This window comes from Hyaena hyaena, unplaced genomic scaffold, assembly GCF_003009895.1.
Source record: "Hyaena hyaena isolate Hyena2069 unplaced genomic scaffold, ASM300989v1 scaffold_24, whole genome shotgun sequence".
Classification (NCBI taxonomy): domain Eukaryota; kingdom Metazoa; phylum Chordata; class Mammalia; order Carnivora; family Hyaenidae; genus Hyaena; species Hyaena hyaena.
Window position 1 is genome coordinate 5,601,651 of NW_024080656.1, and position 26,071 is coordinate 5,627,721.

Sequence of the window (26,071 nt, forward strand, 5' to 3'; positions counted from 1 at the left end):
TGAGTCCAGCATGTTCTGGGATAACTATGGGTTGTCACCCTAAAGAATTTGCACAACAGCCAAAATGCTTTCCACATCCCTACCTTCCTCTCCTTTTCCTTCTCATTCTTGCAAATGTGATGGTAGCTCACTACCCTCAAGCCCAACTGAGTTACAACAGAATGTTGTAATAAAGGACATCCACTTACCCAGTGATGTAAAACACGGCTATCTGCTTCAAAAAATGGGTTGTTTTCAATCTTTAAAAAAAGAAGTGAACCCTTCATAAAGATTTTAAAGAATTCTTTTCAAAGTGATGAAGATAAGGAAACTACTTCTAATGGAGAACTGCTCATAGTCAGAGAGCCAGTGAGTACCATAGCCAGGACAATACACGGAAATTGATTAAAGTCTAACCGAGCTCTAAAGCTTTAACACTAACAGATGTGTTCATTCATTCAACAAATAAGTTTGACCCGACTTCTAACTCTATTTCTCCTCTACTTGCCCTATTTTACCTCAATAGTTTTCCCAGCCATAAATCTCTCGGACCCTCATGGTCTTACAGATGCTACTTAGATATAAAAGCACCCTCTCTGACCATTCCTCCTTGAAGTGTCATCTACAAAAGATTTGAACATAAATTGGTCTCTTGACCACTCCAATAATAATCTTTTGACCTGTAGTTTAGGTATATTGTGGCAGGGTCCCCTCCATAAGGAATAAAACAAACAAAACAAAACAAAAAAAACCCATGGCAACTTGGCTATACAAGTATGTGACAATATCCCTCGCGACCTTGTAGCACGAGCCCACTTAATCAGACTGCACCTTTGTGTGTTACCACATATGGGAGAGGAAGAAATAGAAAATAGTATAAAAAACTATGCCATGTGGTGTTCAGGGCTCAGTTCTTTGGGTACGAACCCAACTGAGCAGTGCTGGCACGAATAAAGTTGCTTCCTGGAAAGGAAAGCCTCGGTGTCATGAGTGGCTGTGTGAGAATCCTGCTACCTCACAGTAGCTGAGCAGAATAGTTGTTACAGATATGCCGAACTTATGCACTGAGACGGGACAGGGATGAGGGCACAGGTAAGTAACTGTCAGGTATGTTACTCTAACATGAGGAATAAACCAAGAACACGTCAGGAAATTCTCCTGCATGTAATAAATGTGCACTAAATTTTCTATTTTAATATTAGGCATCCAAAAATTCCCAGAAATTTACGGTTTTGTGCCTAACCTGATATCCACTAATATAGTCTATCAGGACCTGTCATACAATAAATGGTAAATGATATTTTTCTTTAAGTTTCTTTGTGGGAACTGATCTAAAAATAAACAAGTGTGAAACCACATAGATAGTATTTCTTATCTAGAACAAGAAAAAAATGGCTTAATATCTCCTGAAATGCTGAATTATAGCAAACTCCAAAAGTAGTACTATGAATTCTATGTGGTGGATGCTAAAAAGAAACTATTACTGACAGTAGGAAGAAAGGCTATGTTCAAGCAGTATCACATGAAAGTCCAGGGCCTGCCTAGTGTTGAACCTCACACATAGTAAGAACCCAATTTCCTTGCCTGCCAGCCTTGCATATTAACCTAGAAAATAATGATTTTGGGCATGCTGAATTGCTAGAAATCATAATGAACATTTTTATTAATGCTGAATCATGCCTAACAGGAAAGGAAGAACAATAAAAGATGGAAGGAATTTAATGGTACCTCCCTGGGAATAGCCCATAGATCACTTGGTCAGATAAAAGCAATAAATGGTATGTTCCCAATATAGATTTAAAAATTGGCACAGAAACAGACGGCACTAGCAGTGAGGGGTTTCAACTGCCAGATATCCACCAGGCATCTCCTAGAAGTCTCAATTAGCTAATAGCACCATTGCCTTGTCTTGGCACTGGATTCATCTCTGAAAAGGTACAGAAACGAGATGAGGAATTGCTACCATGAATTGGACTCTAATTGATGCAAAAGTGATAAAGTAGAACTGAAACTGTAGAAAACATAACTGTACCAAAGAGCTCTCGACAGGCAAAAAGGGGAATACCAGGCTAACCCAGACACGGATGTATTCTAGACTTTGGTAGGACACATTTCAAGTTATCAGGACCTAAAAAGAACAGAAGTCTGGAAGGCTGTCTAAAGCCACATACTGACGGACTGTGAAAGTCCTGATGGGGGGAAAGGGAGGCGCCTTCAAAGAGGCCAGTGCTCATGCACAAGTAAAAGATAAACAAGATCATGGAAAAGGTTGGAAATCAGCTTACAAGTTCAAGAGTGAATAATAACAGACACATAGACATCTGAGAACAAAGGAAAGGTGTTTTAAAAAAATGTTAGAGACTAGGGCGACTGGGTGGCTCAGTCAATTAAGCGTCCAACTTCGGCTCAGGTCATGATCTCATGGTTTGTGAGTTCGAGCCCCATGTTGGGCTCTGGGCTGACAGCTCAGAGCCTGAAGCCTGCTTCAGATTCTGTGCCTCCCTCTCTCTCTGCCACTCCCCCATGTGTGCTTTCTCTCTTTCTGTCTCTCTCTCTCTCAAATATAAAAATAAACATTTAAACATTTTTTTAAAAAAAGTTAGAGACTACTGAAATGTTTTCTTTCCTTCCATGTGGAGTACAGGAATTGCTGGGATGGGTCTGCTGCCTGCAACTGATGGTACAATGTTAACAGATAATAAAATGTATAACAGAACTTCTTGACTCCTACTTCTCCTACTTCAATCTTTATCAAGGATGATCAACTTAAGACTTTCTTAGAAAAGTTAGAACAAATATTAGTTGGAGGAATGAAGTGCAGAAAAAGGTAGAGGCTTGCTAAAAAAGAAAAGCCCACACCTAGCTGCTCTAAATGAACTCTTATCTGACACCATATCTAGGTCTATATCTACACACACACATACACACACCTTCAGAACTATGAGAACCTGCAGAATGATTAAGTGAATTGTCACTCATCACAGAAGAACCATGGTAAATGAGAAAGGTTCCAGAACTTGAAGGTAAGAAAGAGCTGTCCCAGTGCTCTAAACAGGGGGGAGGGAGGAATCCTGTACATTAGAAACTGTTTATGAACATAGTCTACAGAGGTGCTTTCAGAATTCATAGACTTATATAATGGGAACTACAATTTCTAAAGGATATGGTAAAAAATCTGAAAATAACTCAAGGGCTAAAAACAGCATTTCTCTTTAGCATTGAGAATTCAGTTAACATTGAATAGGACCTCACTGTTCTGAGAACAGTATTTCTCAGGGGGCCTGGGTGGCTCAGTCAGTTAAGCATCTGATTCCTCATTTCAGCTCAGGTCATGGTCTATGTCATGGTTTGTGAGTTTGAGCCCCATGTTGGGCTCTCCACTGACAGTGTGGAGGATCCCTGCTTGGGATTCTCTCTCTACCTCTCTCTCTCTCTGCCCCTCCCCTGCTCATGTCCTCTCTCACTCTCAAAAATAAAATAAATAATCTTAAAAAAAACATGGTGTTGGGGCCCCTGGGTGGCTCAGCCGGTTAAGTGTCTGACTTTGGCTCAGGTCATGATCTCATGGTTTGTGGGTTCGAGCCCCGCATCAGGCTCTGTGCTGACAGCTAGCTCAGAGCATAGAGCCAGCTTTGGATTCTGTGTCTCCCTCTCTCTCTGACCCTCCCCTTCTCATGCTCTCAGAAATAAACAAAACGTTAAAAAAAAGTTAAAGGAAGGAGGAGACCATCAGGGACCAGCAAGCTTCCATACTTTTTCCTTTTTAAAAATGGAGGATTTAGCATATATATTTCAACAAGGCTTTCAGCTAGGCCCGATTCTTTTAAACTGAGACACAGAGGTTCCATGATCATGTAACAATGTAGATTCTCAACTAGTTGACCAACATCCTCAGACAGTCACAAAGCCCTTCTGAAGGAGCTTACCCTGAGATACCCCTGGTTCCTGCCTCTCTACTCCTCTCCTGACTTACTACCCTGGCCTGGGGTGTCAGGGTTAACGTGGGGCACCTGACCAGCTGGGCTAACCAGATCCTCTTCTGGGAATACAGACTTGTGGTCCAGAGACATAGGCAGGCAGACCCAGCACTGAGCAGGGACCATCACAGAGTGTGAGCTAGAAGGGGTCATAGTACCCTGAAGCCACATGCATGCCAAAGGTACAAAGTATCTTTGAAAATGAAGTACATTACAGAGGGGGAAAAAAACAGGACAATACTGTCCAGAGTGAGTGACCCCAAAGACGGAGTCCCATGAATCTACGCTGTGACACAGAAGGATCCCTTGGACAGTTAAAATAAATACAAAATTTCAAGAGGAGTACGAGTCAGACCGCCTGGATTCCAACGACGAGATAAGGACATACATGGCACTACTAATAAATGTGCGGATGACATTAAAGAATCAGAATTGGAGAGGGTTTTGGGAGTTTGGGTAAAACGAAGGTTTTATACTAAAGCCCCAAACAAAACAAAACGGTGCAAATATGATATGGGGGACATTTCTTAGCAAGAAAGCACTTGCTAAGAATTAGACTTGACTGAGAATGGGATGGACTAGCTTTCAGGGACACGCTTTTCATCACTGAGAGGTACTCAGGCAGAAACTGGGTAACCAATTGCTAGGCAGGCTGTCAGGCACCATGTTACACTGTATAATTTCTAAGTTCCCTCCAATTCTACAATTCCACAAGGCTACGTTTTTAAAAAGATTTTTTTTTTTAAATAAAATTCTGATGTCATCAGAGAACCACAAATACAGTGCCAATATGTGACCAAGTTTTAATCACTTTTTATACATGGAGAAAAGCTCTAATGAATTGATAAAAATCCTTGCAGACTGGTCAACCTCTTCAGTAGCAAAGCATTCCTAGGAAGATATAACTGAATTATAGTTCTGAATGAGCCAGTTCCGAAAGCATACTGGGAGAAAAATACAAATGAACAATCATGAGAATTATCTGAATTATTACAACTTTCATTTTTAGAGACATTTATGCATTTTATAATGCAAAAACAGGGAGACACACAATTGGTTCCAAAAGACTAGTTCTCATTTTATTAGAAGCAGCAGAAATAGTCAAATGACATCATTTTGCTGCTATATTATTCTCAGGATGAGTCAGCGGAGTTTGATAGGCACCTGCTTCTTACCTCCAGTGTGACTTTGCAAGAGAGAAATAATACTTCTCCTTTATTTTTTAACAATCTCAAGCATCAAAAAACACCCTGCGAGGAGCCTAAAGCCTACCTGCTAATTACAACTCTGGCAGAGAAGTCAGTGTAGTACACGCAGCAACATAAACTGCCCACAAGCCAGAACAGCATTTTACTTTATAGGACACTTCCCAGGATGAGGAAAGGGGTGACACCCTCATCTGCCTATTTAAGACGAGCAGTGTCACAATCTGGCATGTAAAACATCCAACAAGTCCACTAAACAAGTCTAGAAAACTGGGAAATCCATAAAGGAACACCAGAGAACTCCACCAAATCCCAACATGACCTTAAGAACAGGTGTGGCTCCGGGATGGCAGGTCTGCTAGAAGCATTGTGGTTAGTATTAAAGAACCCACCAAGACCGGTTAGACAAGATAGGCTCAAAGATCTAGGAGTCACCTTCACAAAAGCAAGTAAGTTAGGGTTGGTTTCCTTTAGAACCTCAGGATGTGGCTAAAGAACAAGACAGAAACCTCCACAGCACAGATTACATCAGGATGTGTGAATGACAGCTGGTGGGCTGTAAAGACTGGGAAGGCCCAGCACTGTGCTCAGTGACATTAAAGCAATGACGCCTACTCATGTGTAAGACTCCCATCAGCCCTACCCAATTCGCAGGTGGAACAAGAATGATGCAAGGATGGATTGAACAGATGCTTCAAGAACCTTCTAATGCCCTAAATAAAAATCACCCACTGCAGAGAGAGCCTCGTAGTTCAATGCTTGTGCTTCCACAGGCTACCACCACTAATTAGAATCACAGAATCAGCCCTGTAGATCGGCCGGGAGAGCTTGGCCATTGTTGAGCAAAGGGGAGAAAACTCACTGAGATTTTAAGACCATTCCAGCACATTAAAAACCTCAGCTTCCCAAATCTGAACAGCTTGATCTTATCCCAATCAAAACCAGACACAGATTCAAGTAACATTTGCTTAGTACCTATCTTATAGCAAGTGCCTTCATTTAATTTCTCCACTCTGAAGGATGATGTCCCTGCAGCTTGGAACACCTCAAGAACCAGAAGAATATGATGAGGACATGAAAGAAAGTTCTCAATGACTCTGATTATGGAGTGAAGATAAGACACTGATAGTTATATTTACTGAGATTCTAAAGAATATTTAAAGAAGGTGAAGGATGTAGAAGACGGAAATACTGATTTTAGAATGTGATATTCTAAGAAAACAAAAAAAAAATGCACACATACATACATATTAGGCACATGTGGAGCTTCTCACTCTTTTCTAAGATGCAAGGGTACTTTCAGTCCTTTATGGTGTTTTCTATCTCAGTAAATGGTGACATAATTTTGGTCTCAGGGCCCAAATTTTATTAATCCTTGATTCCTCTTTTTCTTTAATGCACCACATCCTACCCATCAATGAATCTGTTAGATCTGCCTTCAGACCACGTGCTCAATCTGACCACTTCTTGTCACCTGCACTGATGCCTAGTAGTCGAAGTCACCATCACTGCTCCTTGTTTTATCTCCTCTCCCCAAGGTGAAATCAAAATCTCTGTGTGGTCAGTGTGCTTCAAGCTCCTTCAGAGGTTCCACTGTGCAGCCAGTCTACTCTCTACACAACAGGCAGATGATTTACTGGTAGGTATTATGACCATTCTGTCAAAGGAAAAATGGAGTCTCAGGTTATGTGACTTGCCCAAGGCCACACACCCTGGAAGAGCCAGAAGTCAGTTAGCACTCCAGGCCTACTGGGGGCCCAAATCGCTTCATTTCATTTTCTCTTAAGTCAACTATCCTAAGGCAATAGCGTTAGATGCTGAGGAGTGTGGTGACAGCACTCAGAAGGTTATAGTCTCAGGTTCTGTTGTGCCACTGAAAACAAATGTGCTCCATTTTGAAGTGGCTACCATGTTAAATAGTCTGATAATAAACAGACTAAAAACACACGAAGTATAAACAGTAAAGATGCTGATTCTAGTTTGAGTTAACATAATTTTTTAAAAAGGACACTTCCAGCTGAATGTATGGAAAAATGTCTGATATTTCATAAAGAAAACTATTATACAGAGTGAAATCTTGGTATTCAGACTCAGTTAAAATTAAAACATAAGGGACTAGTTCACCAACCATAAGGATAAATTCCACAGGGAAAGCCACTTAATAAGATCAAGGAAGATTTAACTTGGCACTTGGGAAAATTAAGAGAGTTTTTTTTTTTCCTTCTTTCCTAATTATATTCACTAAGAAGTCAACAAAAAGCCAACCCGTGTAATGATTCTTTCACTGAACTTTAAACAAAAAGACAAGAAAAAGTAGCCATCTGGGGTTAAATTGAGCCAAACACTAAGAACTTTCCCTCCCTTCCTTAGTCAAAATCTGGCTTTTAAAAAAGATTTCCATCTGTGTAGTACAAGTCACATTATCACCTTAAAAAAAAATCAAGTCTAAATGCCAAAACAATGAGGATAGAAGAGAACAATAAAATAAAAAACAGTCACATAACAATCAGACACGATGCACTGGCTCTAAGGTACTGTGGACCTTGTTTTCTAAATCTCAGTTTGAAATAATCTCATCCTGAAGCTAGACACCCAACACACATACATGTGGCCACAGAGAAACCCATTGGCTAAATTAAGTGTCTCAAAAGTGAGTTTCATCTCAGCAACCAGAGAAAGTAGGTAAATTAGGATCTGTGGGCAGTTTTCATTTTCTGTACATTAACTGGGAAAAGACTTAACATTCTTGTGAGATAAATCAAAGAATACAAAAATACTAATTCAAAGGGATACATGAATCTTGATGTCTATCGCAGCATTATCTACTGTAGCCAAATTGTGGAAACAGCACAAGTGTCCATCAACTGATGAATGCATAAAGAAGAAGATATGCGTCCACACACACAAGGGAATATTACACAGCCACAAAAAATGAAATCTTGCCATTTGCAAAGATGTGGCTAGTTAGAGAGTGTTATGCTAAACAAAATTTCACTCATGTGGAATTTAAGAAACAAAACAAACAAGCAAGGGGAAAAAGAGAGAGAGAGGCAAAACAAAAAGCAAACACTTAACTACAGAGAACTGATGGTTACCAGAGGGGAGGTGGGTAGGGAATGGGTGAAATACATGATGGAGATTAAGGATGCACTTGTAATGAACACCAGGTATTGTAAGGAAGTTCTGAACCACTATATTATACACCTGAAACTAATATTACCCTGTATGTAAATTGGAATTTAAATAAAAACTTTAAAAAAAGAAAAAATTAATTACAAACAGAAGAAACTAAGCTCTTTAACATAAAGTTGCCCTAGAAGTTTCAGAGCCTTAGCAAAGCATTAAGGTATTTATTCTAGGTGCAGATGATTACATATGTAGGCTATAAATATGGGCTGAATAAAGAAATTAACTATCATATGCTAACAGTAAGTAGGGTAGCAAAAAACTAGTAATGACACTACAGAAAGACTCTAATTCATCACAGTCCCAGAGTAGATATAACACCAGGTAAAAATAAACTAAATGTTTTTATTCTTCATTTGGTTATACAAATTAAGTGTTTAGAATTTTAATGAAAGTCTTCAAAATCCAATAATCCAGCATCATCCTATAAATGTTACCATTTCTGAGAAGGATCAGCAAGGGGGGATAATTTGATCCACTCGGTAACTGGGCAATAGACAAAAAATTTTACCAAAATAACTACATGCACTTGATTTATGGCTGAGAGCCTACATGGCTTTATACAATCTATTCCTCCTCCTCTCTACAAGGAAGCAAATTCACTATACCAGTGTTTTCCAACATTGTTGCACTTCAGAACTACCTGGGAGAGAAAATATGCTTGGTTCATATGCCCAATGGACCAGACTGATTCCACTGGTCTGTGGTGTGTCTAGGTATCGGTATTATTTAGAAGCTTCCAATCTGATTTACTGTGCAACCCAGGTTGAGCACCACTGAGGTACACACAACATGGCTATAAAACAATTCACAGGACACAAGCCTCCCCCTGCCTGATCACACTGAACACACTTTACATTAAAATGGCAGACAGAATCATTCTTCTTCATGTCACTTCTCTAACCATTATTCATAACTGTGAAAATAAAGTTATAGAAGTTAAGTCCACCTGAGAACATTTATCACAATCATTCTGGCATTCATGGTGGAATGAACCCAACTTAAGCTTAAGGTATAGAACACCACATCAAATTGGGGTAAAATCTATACACAGAGATCTTGTTTTATTTATTTATTTATTGTTGTCAGGACATGGCCTGGCCAAAAAAAAAAAACCCCAAAAAACTCCAAAAACACAAAAGTAAGACTAGATGGACGGGAACTAGAAAGGGTCAACTTGTCACAGCCATTAGGATAACAATATAGTGACAGAGCAAGGGAGGGATACAGGAAAAATGGTTGTGGACAACAGATGCACCCAGAATCAAAAGGCTCCAACATGGAGCAATGGGTGGGGAAAGTGAAAGCACATGATATTCAGAACTCTTGGCAGGCCTGGTTTCACATCAGAATTGCTCACAAGTACAGTGTTAGTCAATCTGTGGTGAGAGAGGAGGGTCTCTTCTCCCAGAGTAAGGAAGGCAGGGCCCCACTTTAGGAGCTCTGAGCTGCTGTGATAGGCACCAAGGTCAAGGAAATGGTGACAAGGTGATTCATGCCACATCCTTAGAATGCTAATTCAGAGCTCCTTAAATGTCTCTTATCTCTAAGGTTTGCTGGGCTAGGGCAGGGCTAAGTCTACACAAAGGTGAGGGAGAGATAAGGGAAAAAGTTGGGATGCAGATGCTGGAAGGGAACTTCTTTTACACCAAGCTGGATTTCTTTTAGGACCTGAAGTAAGCAATGGGACCCAAGCCAATTACAGAAGCTATTCTAGACTGTGTCAGATTCACCCTTGTATACCACTGTTTGCCTGTTTCCCTCATGAAAGCCAATCTTGGATTCTAAATAGGTCTGGGCCACTAAAGTGGCTTCCTGGTCCAGAACAGAGGCTAACTTTGGCCTTCTTAGTAATAGCCTCTGCCTAAACTGTCACCTGACTAATTGGATCCCATTAAGTACAACCGCAGATAGATCAAGATCAGTCATCTTCAGGGCACCTGGGTGTTGCTCAGTTGGTTAAGCCTCCGAGACTCCAGCTCAGGTCATAATCTCACAGTTCATGAGTTCAAGCTCCGCACTGGGCTCTGTGCTGAGAGCTCAAAGCCTGGAGCCTGCCTTGGATTCTGTGTCTCTCTCCCTCTCTGTCTCCCCTCCTCTACTCCCCACTTGTGTTCTGTCTCTCTCTTTCAAAAACATTTAAAATTTTTTTAAAATTAAAAAAAGACCACTAATCTTCAAAGACAGCTCACACAAAATAATGAACAGAAGCTCAACTTAAAATTGATATTTCCCTTTGCCCAGTTGGCTGTGTAAATGACTGGGAAGCCAAGTACTCTACAGTCCCCTTAGATTAACAAAAGTGATGACAATGTTGTATATAAAAGCATACTACTCAAAGTTACTATTTATGTATACACATTATGTGTTAACATTTACGTGGAAAACAATAGGAAGGCAGAGTGGAACGGCTTTTGCTCATCAAAGCTATTTAAAAAGAGAATTAAAAAAAAGAAAAACAAAAAACAATAGCTCCAAAAGATGCCATGATGTGCTTACATAAAACCTCTAAATTGCCACAAGGGCCATGTCGAAAGCAGTATCATTTAAGTACAAACAAGGTTTTATGAGAGTATTTTTGACAGCCTTCTGCTGTTAAGAAAGGAAACTGAGAGGCACAGCCACACATATATTTTTAATATGCTTACTTTGAGCCATGATTTCCACTGTGAAGAATGCTAGTAAATCCTAACACGTAAATACACAGTAGAGGTATAGTTTCGAAACTGTGCTGCCCAGAACGGCAACCACTAGCCACGTGTGGCAACTGACAACATGAGACTAGTCCAAATTGAGATGTGCTATAAATAAGAAATACGCAGCAGCTAGAAACATAATACAAAATATGAATGTAAAGTGTCTCATTATTAATTTTTATATCAATAATACAGTGAAATAGTATTTTGGATATATTAGGTAAAGGAAATATATTATTAAAATTAATTTCACCTATTTCTTTTCATTTTTAAACTATGGCTACTAGATTATTTAAAACTACATGTGTCTAGCATTTGTAGCTCACATTCTCTTAGTGTTGATCTGAGATATGAATGCCAATTTGATATAAACAAGATTCCATGGAATCATTAGTTAAATCTCGGTTGGTCTAAATTCTGACCTGTACTCTTAGCAGAAGAGCAATATCTCTGCTACTTTGTAAGGGCTCTTATATGAAACCTTAAAAGCTGTTTGTTGGAACCAGAGTCTACAAGATTTCAGCAAATGAAAATGAACCAATCTTGCTGAAAAAAAGAGTGTAACCAAAATATACCTGGTCAAGTATAATTAATTGAAAAACTCATTTAAAAATATTTTGTTTCATGACACACTATTTTAAAACATCTAAAGATGAAAACTACCTGAAAAACTACTCAAAAAGAAAGAACTCAGACTTATGGTCAGTGTTAAAAATCAAATACCTCATGTGTGCTAACAGTCAAACAAGAAGATATAATTTAGAAAGGATTCTATTGACAATAAAATAAAATATAAATCATCTATGAACAAATTATTAAAGTAGACAGGATTTAGGGCACCTGGGTGGCTCAGTTGGTTAACTGTCTGACTTCAGCTCAGGTCACGATCTCATGGTTTGTGGGTTAGAGCCCCGCGTTGGGCTCTGTGCTGACAGCTCAGAGCCTGGAGCCTGCTTCGGATTCTGTGTCTCCCTCTCTCTGACCGCCCCCCTGCTCATGCTGTCTCGCTCTCTCTCTCTCTCAGAAGTAAATAAAACATTAAAAATTAAAAAAAAAAAAAGACAGGATTTATTTGAAGAAACCTCCCCCAGCACATGAAATACCAATAAATGGAGAAAAGAAACTAAGCTTCAATGACCCAACAGATGAGAGACATCAATTCTCTCAGTATAGTTAGTCAAAGAGAGAAATACACAGAGTGGGGTCAGGGGAGGGGCAGAGACAGAGGGAGACAAAGAATCTGATGCAGGCTCCAGATTCTGAGCTGTCAGCACAGGGCTTGACGCAGGGCTCAAAGTCACGAAGTGTGAGATCATAATCTAAGCTGAAGTCGGACACTTAACCAACTGAGCCACCCAGGGACCCCTCTCAAAACATTTTTAATCTTGATTAAATGATGCATTCACTGGGTCAAGTGGAGAAATAAACATGAAAAATAAACAGAAAAAAATTAGATAAAAGAGCAGTGAGAGTAGGATAGCTATGAGGATAGTTTTTAATTGCAGTAATTGCAGTAATGGAATTTGATAGTAGGGTTCAAAAGAGACCAAAACAGAGAGGGGAGGGCAGGGAAAGGGGGAGAGAATGCTTCCAGAAATGACTCAACTATATATGTCAATTTAGTATATGAAAGAAACACCTCAAAGCAATATGGGAAGAATGTAGTATTAAATACATGATTATTATCTCAGGGAGATTATAATTTGAGAAAAAATAATTTAGATCCCTACCTCACATTTCACAACAAAATAAACCTCACAGAAATGGATGGCGCCTACAGCTGTTTAAATTGAAATGTAAAAATACTAGAAGAAAAATGTAAGTGAAAAATTATCTATACCTTGAAATGAGAAATAGGACATTAAACCAGAAATTTTAATGACAAAACTGAAAGATGATACATCATAAAAATTAATTGGGATCTAGGGAAGGGTCCAAGATGGCAATGTAGGAAGGCCCTGAACTCCCTCCTCCCTGGACACACTGAATCTGTACCTACACATGCAGCAGTTCCTCTTGAAGAACTGATGGATGACTGAACAGCTTCCATATGACAAAAGTTAGAGAGACCACATAGAGGGAGACAGAGCCATGGTAACAAGTGGCACAGTGGACCACTCCAACACAGTGAACTGCAATACTGAGGGACTGTAAGCAGACTCAGCTGTCGTGGGGCACAGAAAAAAAGCTTCAGTTTAAAAGAACTATATCCACCAAGCACTGGGGGCCCGGCTGGAAGTCCCCAAGTCAGTGGGGCCGACAACCAGCCCTGTTTACATTACCATTCCACATGGATAGTGCAGACAAGATGGAGGCGTGGACACCCTGGCTGGCCTGCTGCCTCAGTGAGCATGGGCCCCTAATCCTGTCCAGCCACAGTTGGACAGAGCAAATAGGACATAAAGGAAGTTGTCCAGAAATGTGCTAAAGCACAAGGGAAGCATGGAATACTCTCCAGAGTTAGAGGGGTTGATGAGTGCCATTGTTCGTGCCACTGTTTGTTGACAGAGCAGATGGGAGCAGTGTCTGGGCACCCTGGCTGGCCTGCTGCCTCAGCAAGCCTGGACCCCTAGCTGACGCCAGCCCCAGCCATCCCACCAAAGTGGGTCCCAGAGCAGTACATGCTGGGACACCCCTGGATGGTACCTACCATAGCTACAGCCATCTTGCCAAGGGCACACAAGGGCAAAGCATCCCACAACACTCCAGGCCTGCACAGCTCCAGCTACAGATCCTCACTTGGCAACCAGCCACCGGGAGCACTGCGGGACCCTCTAACCCACACCCACTTCAGCACCAATTGTCCCACCACCTTCCAGACTCATTCCATGAGCCTAGTTTTATCTTTACACGCAAACTGGACAACACACTACGAAACATGACAACCGAAGGCCAATATTCCTGATAAACATATATGCAAACATCCTCAACAAAATATTGGCAAACCACATTCAACATTCAACACTACATTAGAAGAATCATTTACCATGGTCAACTGATATTTATCCCAGGATGCGAGAATGGTTCAATATCTAAAAATCAATCAAAATGATGCATCACATTTGGGGCATCTAGATGGCTCAGCTGGTTGAGTGTCTGACTTTGGCTCAGGTCATAATCTCATGACTCTTGAATTCGACTCCTGTGTTGGGGCTCTGTGCTGACAGCTCAGAGCCTGGAACCTGGAGCCTGCTCCAGATTTGGTCTCCATCTCTTCCTCTCTGCCTCTCCCTGGCTCACACATTCACTCACTCTCTCTAAAATATAAACAAACATAGTTTTAAAAAAAATGATGCACCATATTAACAAAATGAAGGAAAACACCCATATGGTCATCTCAATGGATGCAGAAAAAGCATTTGAAAAAATTCAGTATCTATGGATGATAAAACTCTTAAAGTGGGTTTAGAAGGAACATATCTCAACATAATAAAGGTCATATATGACAAACCCACAGCTAACATCATACACCATGGGGAATATCTGAAGGCCTTTCCTCTGATATCAGGAATAAGACAAGTATGTCAACTCTTGTCACATTCACTTATTATAATACTGGAAGTCCTAGCCACAGCAATCAGACAAGAAATAGAAGGCATCCAAACTGCTAAGGACAGAAGTAAAACTATTTGTAATTTACAAGATTATATATATATATATACACACACATATACATATATATATACATATACACACATATACATGTATACATATACACAAATATATATAAATCCCTAAGGACTTCACCAAGAAATTAGAATAAATAAAGTCAGTAACATTATAGGTTACAAAATAAACAGATATCTGTTGTGTTTCTATATACTAATGAAACAGCAGAAAGGAAAATTAAGAAAACAATTCTACTTAAGATTATAGCCTCCCCCCACCAAAATACCTAGAGACCAAGGAAGTAAAAGACTTGTATTCTGAAAACTAAAACATTGATGGAAGAAACTGAAGATGACACAAATGGAAAGATATACTGTGCTCATAAATTGAAGAATATTGTAAAAATGTCCATACCACCCAAAGCAATCTACAGATTCTATGCAATGCCTATCAAAAACCAACAGCATTTTAAACAGAACTGAAACAAAGAATCCACAAAGGACCCTGAATAGTCACAGTAATCTTGAGAAAGAAGAACAAAGCAGGAGATATCACAATCCTAGATTTCTAGCCATACTACAAAGCTATAGTAATCAAAACAGTATGACATTGGCACAAAAATATATACATCAATGGAACAGGACAGAGAGCCCAGAAATAAGCACATACTTATATGGTCAATTAATCTAAAGCAAAGGAGGGGCGGCTGGGTGGCTCAGTCAGTTAAGCATCTGACTTCAGCTCAGGTCATGATCTCACGGTTCCTGGGTTGCAGCCCTGTGACAGGTTCTGTGCTGACAGCTCAGAGCCTGGAGCCTGTGTCCGATTCTGTCTCCCCCTCTTTTTATGACCCTACCCTGCTTGTGCTCTCTCTCTGTCCTAAAAATAAGTAAATAGGGGTACCTGGGTGGCTCAGTCAGTGAATCATCTAACTTCAGCTCAGTTCATGATCTCTTGGTTCTTGGGTTGGAGCCCTGCATCAGATCAGGCTCTGTGCTGACAGCTAGGAGCCTGAAGCCTGCTTCAGATTCTGTGTCTCCTTCTCTCTCTGCCCCTTGCTTGCTTATGCTCTGTCTCTCTGTCTCTCTCAAAAGTGAATAAACATTAAAAAAAAATTTTTTTTAATCTACAACAAAGGAAGCCAGAACACACAATGGGGAAAAGACAGTCTCTTTAATAGTGTTAGGAGAACCAGAAAGCTACATGCAAAATAATGAAACTAGACCACTTGCTTACATCATGCACCAAAATAAACTCAAAATGGATCAAAGACATGAGATATGTAAGATATGAAACAATAAAACTCCTTAAAGAAAAAATAAGCATGGGGCACCTAGATGGCTCAGCTGGTAAAGCATCCAACTCTTGATTTCAGCTCAGGTCATGATCTCATGGTTTGAGAGATTGAACACAGAGCCTCCTTGTGATTCTGTCTCTCCCCGTCTCTCTGCCCCTCCCCAACTTGCATGTGCCTGTACATCCTTGCTCGCTCGCTCTCTCAAAATAAATGAACTTAAAAAAAAAAGTAGGCAATAATCTCCTGGACATTAGCCTTAGCAACATGTTTCTTGATATGTCTTCTGAGGCAAGAGAACCAAAAGCAAAAAGAAACACCAAAAACAAACTAACTTTTGCACAATAAGGAAACCATCAACAAAATGAAATCTAGTGAATGGGAGAAGATATTTGCAAATAATATATCTGATCTGGGGTTAATATCCAACATATAAGAAGTTATACAACTTACTATCAAGAAGACAAATAATCTGATTAAAAATGGGCAGATGAACTGAAGACACATTTTTCCAAAGAAGATGTACAGAAGGCCAAGAGACACATGAGAGTAGCTAACGATCAGGGAAATGCAAATCAAAACCACAGTAAGATATCACCTTATACCTGCCAGAATAGCTGTTATTGAAAAGACAAGAAATAAGTGTTGGCAAGAACATGAAGAAAAAGGAACCCTCATTTACTGTTAAGGAGAATGTAAACTGGTATAGCCGCTAGGGAAAACAATAAGGAGACTGTGCAAAAAATTGAAAATATAAATACTATGTGATCCAGTAATACTACCACTGGGTATTTACCCCCCAAAAAAAATGAAAACACTAATTTGAAAAGATGTATGCACCCCTATGTTTACTGAAGCACTATTTACAATAGCCAAGATATGGAAGCAACCCAAGAATCCACCAACAGATGGACACACACACACACACACACACACACGAAATAGAATATTACTCAGCCATAAATAAGAATGAAATCTTGCTATTTGAGACAACGCATCTCTGTAGGATGGAGCTACAGGTTACTGTGCTAAATTTAAAAAGTCAGAGGAAGACAAATTACATGATTTCACTTATATGTGGAATTTCATAAATAAAAGACATGAACAAAGAAACCAAAAAGAGAAACAGATCCACAGATACAGAAAACAAACCAATGGCTGTCAGAGGGAAGGGGGGGTAGGAAGGATGGACAAAATGGGTGAAGGGGAGTGGGAGGTACCGGCTTCCAGATATGGAATGAATAAATCATGGGAACAAAAGGTACAGCATAGGGATTAAAGTCAATTGTATGGTAACAGTACTGTGAGGTGACAGAAGGTGGCTACACTTGCAGGGAGCAGAGCATAATGCATGCAGAAGTTGAATCACTATATTATACACTAAAACTAATGTAACATTCATTGTGTGCCAACCACAATAAATTCTTTAATTTAAAAAATGCCTCTGAAAATTAACATACACACTACAAAACACTAAAAAGAAGTTAACAGATAAAGCATAAACAGTGAAAAGTTACTATCTTTAGCATATGAGAAGCTCTTAAGTTTCAATACAAAATAAATTTCATAAAGGAACATGAACAAACAATTCAGAAGAAATTAAAAAGAATCATTATACTTACCAAAATATATTCAACCTAATGACTGAAAGCAATGTAAACTTAGAGATTCATTTCATGCATTGTATGTTCAAAAGGATGAGAAAGGTGGCAATATAATGTTGGAGAAGGGATAGAGAAATAGGCGCTCTTGTTCACTTTCAGCGGATGCATAAATTGGTACAATCTTTCCAGCAATTTTGAAATACGCATCAACAGCCATTTAAAAGATAACATACTTTTGATCCAGAAATCCCTTTTCTAGGGCTTTTTTACAAAGAAATAATCAGAAAAGTGTACAAATATGTCTTATTCAATAATCTTTTTTAAAAACCTGAAATGACCTAAATGCCACAGAAGATCCCTGAATTATATACGAATATAAGAAAGCTAAGCTTTCATAAAATTAATGATCTATGTATTCAGCAAATAGTATTGAGCCCCTACTAAATTCTAGGCTCAGCTCTAGGCAGAGGATATAAACTGTCAGTGTTTTCCACCAGAAAGTAGTTGCGAAGTATATATGCTAAAATGTTAATAGTAGTTACATTTGGAAGGCATAGTTTGGGGTGATTTTTACTGTCTCTCTGACACCTTTTGCAGTGTGCATTTTTTCCCAATGAGTAAGTGTGAAACTTCTATGATCCAGAGAACAATGCTGAGCTTTTCCGTTACAAAGTTGAGTTGTCCATTCATCTGACAAATATGGCGGGCCGCTGTCTAAGTGCAATGCACATCAGTAAACAGATCACACTGTTCACACTGTTTGTTTTTAAATTGCTCTCGCAGGAGGAGGGTGTCAGATAGGTCTGGTTGTAAGGCATCTCTAGATCACCTTACCTCTAAGTCATAAGATTCGTTTATTCATTCAACAATATCTGAGCTTCTATTACATTCCAGGTAATGTCCTCAGTGGGAGCCATGTATCGGTAAACAAAATAGACAAAAATCCCTGCATTTAGTTTAGGGAACTTAAAATCCAGAGAATAATAGCTTTGAAACGTGCGGGCTTCAGCTGGTAGTCAAGGATGAGATTGTTGCCTTTACAGAATTTACATTCTAGTGAAACTATGTGAATAGAAATCCATACTAGAGAAACCCAACCTCAAAACTATACTCTGATCATGCAAACTTTCCTATGGATGTAAAGTAAGCAGATGATTCAATTCTCACTGTTTTTGAAATGATATGAAAATGTGAATGATATGCTATATTTTAGAAGACCTTAAAAAATTTAGTTCTGCCATACTTAATATCTCTAGAATTGCACCAAGCAAAATGAAATGTATTGGGGATTCTCAAATATTGATTATGTGAAGTATCACTATACTCACACACCCTCTCTCTCACAATGCCATATCAGTTATAAATCTTTGACCCATCTCCAGGTTCCTTTGAGATCTCATTATTTCACCACACCTTTCTGTCTCATCACCCAAGTGACTGGCACACAGCAGGTGCATAATACATGCTTGTTAAAGGAACAAGTAATCTTAGTCATCTTTCACTTGGACAAATGAATCCTCCCCTAAATTTCCCTTTAACAATTCTTACAGAAACCACTTGAATGCTCCTTTGTCTATCTTTTAAGTAAATAAAACATAATATTCTATAAAATTACAAACATTTTAAAGTTGCCATTTATACAGACTATTTTAGGAAAATAAGGCTAGTTGTTTTACAACTAAATTTATCACTTAGCATGTATTTTATATAACCAAATAAATGTCTTACATTTTAGCCTAATATTCAGCAGAAGAAAACGCAAAATATTAGACAAGTATGTGTATGTGTACATTTCCTTAGTTTTGAACAATTTGACACTTATTTTATAAATTATGAGCTCTAGAACATTCCTTCCCTTCAAGCAAGAACCTTTGCCAATTTCAACACCTGATGGTGTCTGTGCCTGTTAGCTGCCTACCCAATAGCCATTCTTCCTTTTTCCTCTAGTGATAAAACACTGAGTAATGCGCCTCACTAGAAAATTCCATTTCCCAGCTTCCCTTGCAGATGAAAGCCAAAGTAAAACAAACATGAGTCTTTGTGTGGTACTTTCAGGAAAACCCTTTGGTCTTTCATCTTTCTGTGTTTTCCTGCCTGGAGTTTTCCATGATGGCTGGAACCCCAGCAACCATGTTATGACTTTATGGAAGATGGTGAAGCAGAAAGGTATAAGGAGACAATGTCCCTTCCAATTTATGCATCAAGCATCGCTGACCTAGACTGCCTACCTCCACTCTGGTTTTACAAGAGTGAGAAAATTTTGTACAAACCACCATAATTTCAGTCCCTGATTCTAACATTCCTAATGTTGTATTCGTTGTATTCAGAGACTCATCTGATTTAGCTGGGGTAAAAATGAAGAAATTCAGAATTCTTAGTCTTCTGTTTTATCCTGTTTTGCTTTTTGGAAAATTTATCTACTCTCAGGGATTACCTATTACCTCTGAACTCAAGATTCCCACATCTACGCTCCAATTCTAAGTATCTTCAAAGCACATCCCTTTATTTGTTTTAAATTTTTTATGTTTATCTTGGAGAGAGAGAAAGAGAGAGCGAGCATGAGCAGAGGAGGGACAGAGAGAGGAGACACAGAATCTAAAGGAGGTTCCAGGCTTTGAGCTGTCAGAATCCAATGCGGGGCTCAAACTCATGAATGTGAGATCATGACCTGAGCCGAAGTCGGATGATTAACCGACTGAGCCACCCAGGCGCCCCAAAACACATCCCTTTGAATACCCTGCAATTACTACTTCTTATTGTATAGGCTCCTCTCAATTTCCTTATCTTTTAATAGATTTTCCCAATCAATCAGATTCAAGACTAAAGCAGAGGTCCTCAAAATGTGTTTTGCTTATACCAGAACATCCTGGGAAGTTCATTAAGAATGTAGATTCTCAGTCCTACTGCAGATCTAGTGAAGAAAATCTTCATGAGGAACCCAAAAAATTGCAGTTTTAATGAGATACTAGCGATCTTACAAACATTAAAATTCAAAATTCCCGCTTGAGAATTTCCTTTTATTTTAATCCATTTGTCTCCTGCTCTATCTATATTGCTATGTCCTATGATGTGACTTTTGTGACCTCCTTTCCTACTATTCTCCCCCACACTGTTCCTTTAACACTCCTCTCATCTCGGGGGCTTGTGCTATGACTGTTCCCTCTACCTAGATCACTCTTCCCCTGGATCTCCACAAGGTTACTTTCTTCACTTTCTCCATGTCATCTTTTCAGTGAAGGCCTAATCAACCTATTTAAAACTGTAATCCATCCACTAACCTTATGCATCCTACCTTCCTGTTATAGTTCCTATAGAACTTACTACATTACAAAGTCTATAATTTGCTAATTCATTGTGTTTGCCTGGACTCCTGCCTCACTAAAACGTAAGCGCCTCCAGGGCAGAGCTTTTTTCTATTCTGTTCACGGAATCTCAAGTACCTGCAATAGAACTTGCGGTGGCTAAACAGATACTGCTGAATGAGTTAATGTTTTACTCAGCAATAGCTCAGATTCCTCCCTTCCCATTCTCACTGCTGCACTTTGAAACTAATCCTGGCCTCTGTCATTACTAGAACTTTTTTTTTTTTTTTAAGTGATAGAGTCTATCTTGCCATTCTCTCCAAACCATCCAACATGATTCCAGATGCGTCTTTCTAAGACACTTACTTCTTTGGAGATGTCATTGCCCTATGAGGATTTGGCATCTCACTGGCCCTGTTAGATATTACACACTGGACTCATGCTTGAATGAGAAATGGATTAGACAAACTCTAAGATTTTCTTCAAATACTTGGTTGTATCCAAATGACTCATCTTGGCATTGAAATACCCTGTAATCTAGCAGTAATTTACCTATCCATATTTACATCCTATTCCTTCCAAGTTTCCCCTGCTCCTGGACAGTTTCCTTAAGATCTCTCAAATAAGCCATGTTGACTTTCACCAAGGGGAGGCAATATCCTTTGGAATCTTGCTACTCAGACCTGAAGGCCAGTTCCAACCAGCATTATTTGCGAGTTTGTCAGAAACACAACAGCCGCAGTCCCGTCCCAGACCTACCAACTTAGAATCTATACCTAACAAGGTCCCTAGACGACTGGTGTGCCCCTTAAAGTTTGGGAAGCACTCATCTCAAATTAGTCCTCAATGAAGCATTCACTCAGCAGGCCTCGTGTTCTATGTCCTGACCTCCAATGGCATTTATGTCACCCACAGCAAACACAATGTTCAATTAATGACACCCCCTCTTGGACTATTTAGTCTTTATTTCATGTAAGTTCTCGAGCCATAATTGGGATGTAAATAGCTTGTACACAGGAAAGCCCTACATCTGGCCAATCTGGCTGCAGGGAACAGAAACCCATTTAAATCACTTGGAGGGAAAAAAGAGAGCTTATTCTAACACTGCTTGGGAACAGGGACTAGAAAACTCAGGGAGGGAGGAGTTCCAAGGCCGGGTTACCGCCTGTCAGCATCTGTCTCTCTGCCCCATTCTCTCCATCCAATCCATTCTCTCTCCTATTTTTCTGTTTACCATAGTTCCTGCTTCCTCATGACAGCAGCATTCACATGACCTATTTGAGCCAGCCATTCTTTCCTACACTAGCCTATTCACCTCTGTCCCTTTCTGTTTCAATTTTCACCCCACGGCTCTAAGCTTAACTCTTCCCACGAGAGGGGGGGGGGAGAGATGCTCACCACAGAGAATCTTTTTGAGCCAAACCACAAGGTTACAACGTGTCTGCGCTACCTATGGACTGTCTGCCCTTGAGTCATGAGACTACCCTGGTCCAATCAGCCGAGCCAAAGGCGTTGCAGTTCAGAACAAGGCCTAGGCAGCAGGAGCTGTCAAAGGAGAATATTCCTTAGGAAAGAAAAGTGTGGGCAGGGCAGGCAGTGAGCCACATCTCCAGCCCACAGAGTCATTATTTATGTTGTCCTCACCATAGTCCTGAGCAACCCACTGAACACATGATAAACTGAAATCAACCACTATGTGAGGGAAGAGCCATTCACCAAGCTTCACTATGGCCCTGATGCTGGGATGCACAGGGAATACAAAGATTAAATAAAAAACTGTCCTCGTTTTCCCAGAGCTCTAAGTCCAAATGTGTCACTGAATTAGCTACTTGACCTTGGGCAAGTTCCTCAATCTGGGCCACAGTTTCCTCAACTATTAGATGGGACCACCTTCACTCACCTCCAGGAGTGTTGAGAAAATGCTTTGAAAAATACACGTAGACATAAAAAATACTGTGGCATGTCAGTATTAATAAAATCCTGTCACATGCCACAGGTTTTGCATTGTTTTCTGGTCTTTTCTCTTCTTCTGATTTCCCACAATATATGGTTCATCAGTTGCTGCTGTTTGAAAACACAGTCCCAATTATTACCACTCTATTTTCATTACCTGTATGGCTTGCTCAGGTGGTGACTAAGAATATTCATTCGTTTCACTCAGAAGTAGAAGACGAAAAAGAGTGAATATTTTTTTTTACTGTGTACTTTTAAAAAATACCATTTATTCACCTGGTATCTAAAATTGTTGTCTTATATACTTTTGCATTACAGTACGAATAACAGTAAGTATGTACGAAATTCCTATGTAGGAGACAGGTCAGCTTCGACTTGTGTGGTCACTACTCAGAACAGTTTCATGTAGTATTGCCTAAATGCTGTAATAAGTAAACCATAGATATTAGAACTCAATGTCCCCATTTTTTTTTTTTAACATGAAGACTCTGAGGAGGAAAAACAATAAAATGGCCTATCTCAAACCCTGGAGGAGTCCTATTTTCCTAACTGCTATATCTTTCTAAAACCACTTTACCACCTGCCTCATATTAAAGGATAGAGGTGGGAGGGGAGGGGGGAACCAGTGATGAGGGCAAGATAGACTAGCTTTCAAAACCATGTTATTCCACCCTTTGCAGGATTCAAGTATTGGTTTATGGGAGAGAAAAACAAAACAAGACTCGAGATATGTACCATCTTGGCTTTGCCATAAGCAAAATCAATAAATGTTTACCGAGTGACTGTCACTTGCCAGGAAGAATACTGAGGGCTCCCCAGATAAGATGAAGAGGGTGTCTGGCCCTCCAAAAGCTTACTTGCTATACCCTTGGGCATCTGTTGCTCACTGCTGACAGGTGTAGCCATTCAACAGCTGGCCCTGGGTGGAGCAAAGAAAACCGCTTCCACCTTGCTAAAAAGTCAGCTCATCTGGCCGAAGTGAGGACATCAGGGAATAGGAAAAACAAAAACGAAATCGCAGACGGAAGCTGGGTGAGACTCCACCGCAGGAGGGAGAATTGCAGAGACTGTAATGCACAGAACCCGCTGAGCACCCAACCCCAATTAAGGCTCCTCACGCTGTAAGAGGCAAGGGGCTGTGGATCAAAGGATCCTGCATCTGGGAAAATCACCCCGCTCCTCCGGGAGCTGCGGGTTGGGGGCTGCACAAAGGTGGGTGCCGGGGGCGGCGGGCTGGGGTATGTTCAGTAGGGTGAAGAAGCCAAGTGGAGGCAGAGTGGCTCGTGCGCTAGCGGGGAGGGCGGTGGGCAGGACCAGAGCGCTCGGTGACAGGAACCGAATGGTCACGCTGCGGTGTAAAGCAAGCCTTGGGGATCCCGCCGATGCCCAATTTCAGGGCTCTAAAGCTGGGAAGGGGTCTGCAAGTGCACTGCAGGCGGCGCTGGGAGAAGGATCTGCCAGGGCAGGCACGACAGCCACACTTACCTAGGGTAAGGGGGGACGGGGCATCTTTTCCCTAACACACACACGGCCCGACCCCAAGCTGGCCCTGAGCCACCCCCGTGCGCGCTGCGCGCACAGCCCCGCGCTGCGGCGGCCGCTCACCCTCCGCGCGGGAGCGGATTTCCGACACGGTCCTCCGCATGGTGGGCATCGCTGCCACCGCCGCAGGTGGATCCTCAGCTGGGACTCCGCACCTGTCACGGCGCCGCGCGGGCGGGAGGTCTGGCTGCGCGGCGCCGAGTGCTCAGCGGACGCGCGGGCCCCGCTGCCCACCCAGGGCAACGCCGCCGCCGGACGGCCCTCGCACGCCGGAGCAGCAGGAAGAAGCTACGAAGGTGGCGGCGTCTGCAGAGCTGGCGAGCTCTCCCGGCAGCCGCCGAGGGGGCGGCTCGGCGAGGGGAGGAGCTCGGGTGCGGGCGCCGGGGGAGGGGTCGCCGGGGCGCGCGCTCACTCGCTCCCGCGGCAGCCCGGCGAGGAAGTCGGGAGAAGGGCGGGGAGAGAGCCGGCAGGACCTCCTCCGCCCCGCCCCGCTCCGGACCGTACCATTCCTGCGGGGCAAGGGTGGTCAGCTGCCACCCTCCTCTTCCTCCCCTGGGCGCCCTCGCTCCGTCTCGCAACTTCGGCTCGTCTTGTCTTTCCTCAACATGCTTCTGACTCTTCTGAAGTCTTGAGCAGAGAAGAAGGTGTGCTTTGGCCCCTGCATCTCCGTATATCCCCTCCCACTACCCTCCGGCATTTAATAGCAATGGAGTTGGCCTTGGTCTTGAAAGTGGTGTTGGGTCTGAGTGGACAGGCGGTGGGGGCGATAGAGCTTGGGACGCCAAGGGTTAAGTTCAGCCCGGGGAAAGGAAAGGGACCGCGAGTTCGCCGCCTGGGTGGATGGAATTCTAGCCTCCCAGAGCGGCCACCAACCCTCGCTGCCTGAGCCGCACTTGCCCTATAGCCTGGCCCGCGAGCAACAGGCTCTGAGGCCGGAGTTCCCACCCCCGCGCCAGGGCTCCTCGGGCCACCGGTGCTTGGGTGCCTGCGGACTGCCAGCTAGTGAGCGGTGCGTCCCGCCAGTGCGGGCGCTGCAGTCCGACGACGCTCGGGAATTGCAATAAATTCAAAAATTTGCGCTAGGTAGTCCAAAAAGGACTTTTTTTTCTTTTGGGTTTTTGCGTGGAATCAAACCCGCAGGAAGTTAGGTGCAGTCATTTTACCTGAAAAGGCGAAGTGTCCCTGTATAAAATCCATAAATGCTACATTTTAATGTGCTACGTATCCTAGAGATCATCGTAACCTCATTACCTCTTATTTTGCATAGCGAGGTCTATGCTAACAAGTTATTGAAACAAGTACGGTATTCCTTTATTGCTGATTTTATCTTCAAGTTAGGATGTAAGGTTTTACGTAGATTCTGGTGAGCTGCTGAAATGGCAAGAAATTAAATTAGAAGCAATTTGCTTCTTCCTTCATCTTGTGCTCTTCCTCCAGCATCAGTGGAAGAGAGGCCTTTTATGTGAGTTTTCAGGTCCTGAAGGGAGAGATCTGAGGAGGTTTGACCAGAGAGATAAGTGATTATTCCCAACCCTCAAGAAAAAATGAAATCCACTAATAGCATCTTATCTCCGTTTGTGGTATTTCCTTTGCTTCCTGCAGGTAATTTGCTAATCAGAGCCCTGGCCTACATTAATACTCCCCGTCATGTGGTCAATGCATATTTATGAAGAGCCCAATCTACTAAGCTCTGATTCAAAGGCTGGGATTAGAACAAAGAAAAT

At 41.3% G+C, this 26,071-nt stretch overlaps 1 protein-coding gene across 2 annotated transcripts in view; it reads right to left on the reverse strand.

Moving 5' to 3' along the window:
- ATP8A1 (ATPase phospholipid transporting 8A1) overlaps positions 1-24,589 on the reverse strand; it is a 232,473-nt gene extending 207,884 nt beyond the window's left edge. For both annotated transcript variants that reach the window (XM_039226991.1, XM_039226992.1), the window contains exon 1: positions 24,411-24,589. In XM_039226991.1, coding sequence (XP_039082922.1) covers positions 24,411-24,459 — 49 coding nt within the window. In that variant the 5' untranslated portion in view covers positions 24,460-24,589. The remainder of the gene's footprint in view (positions 1-24,410) is intronic.
- Between the last annotated feature and the right edge of the window lie 1,482 nt (positions 24,590-26,071).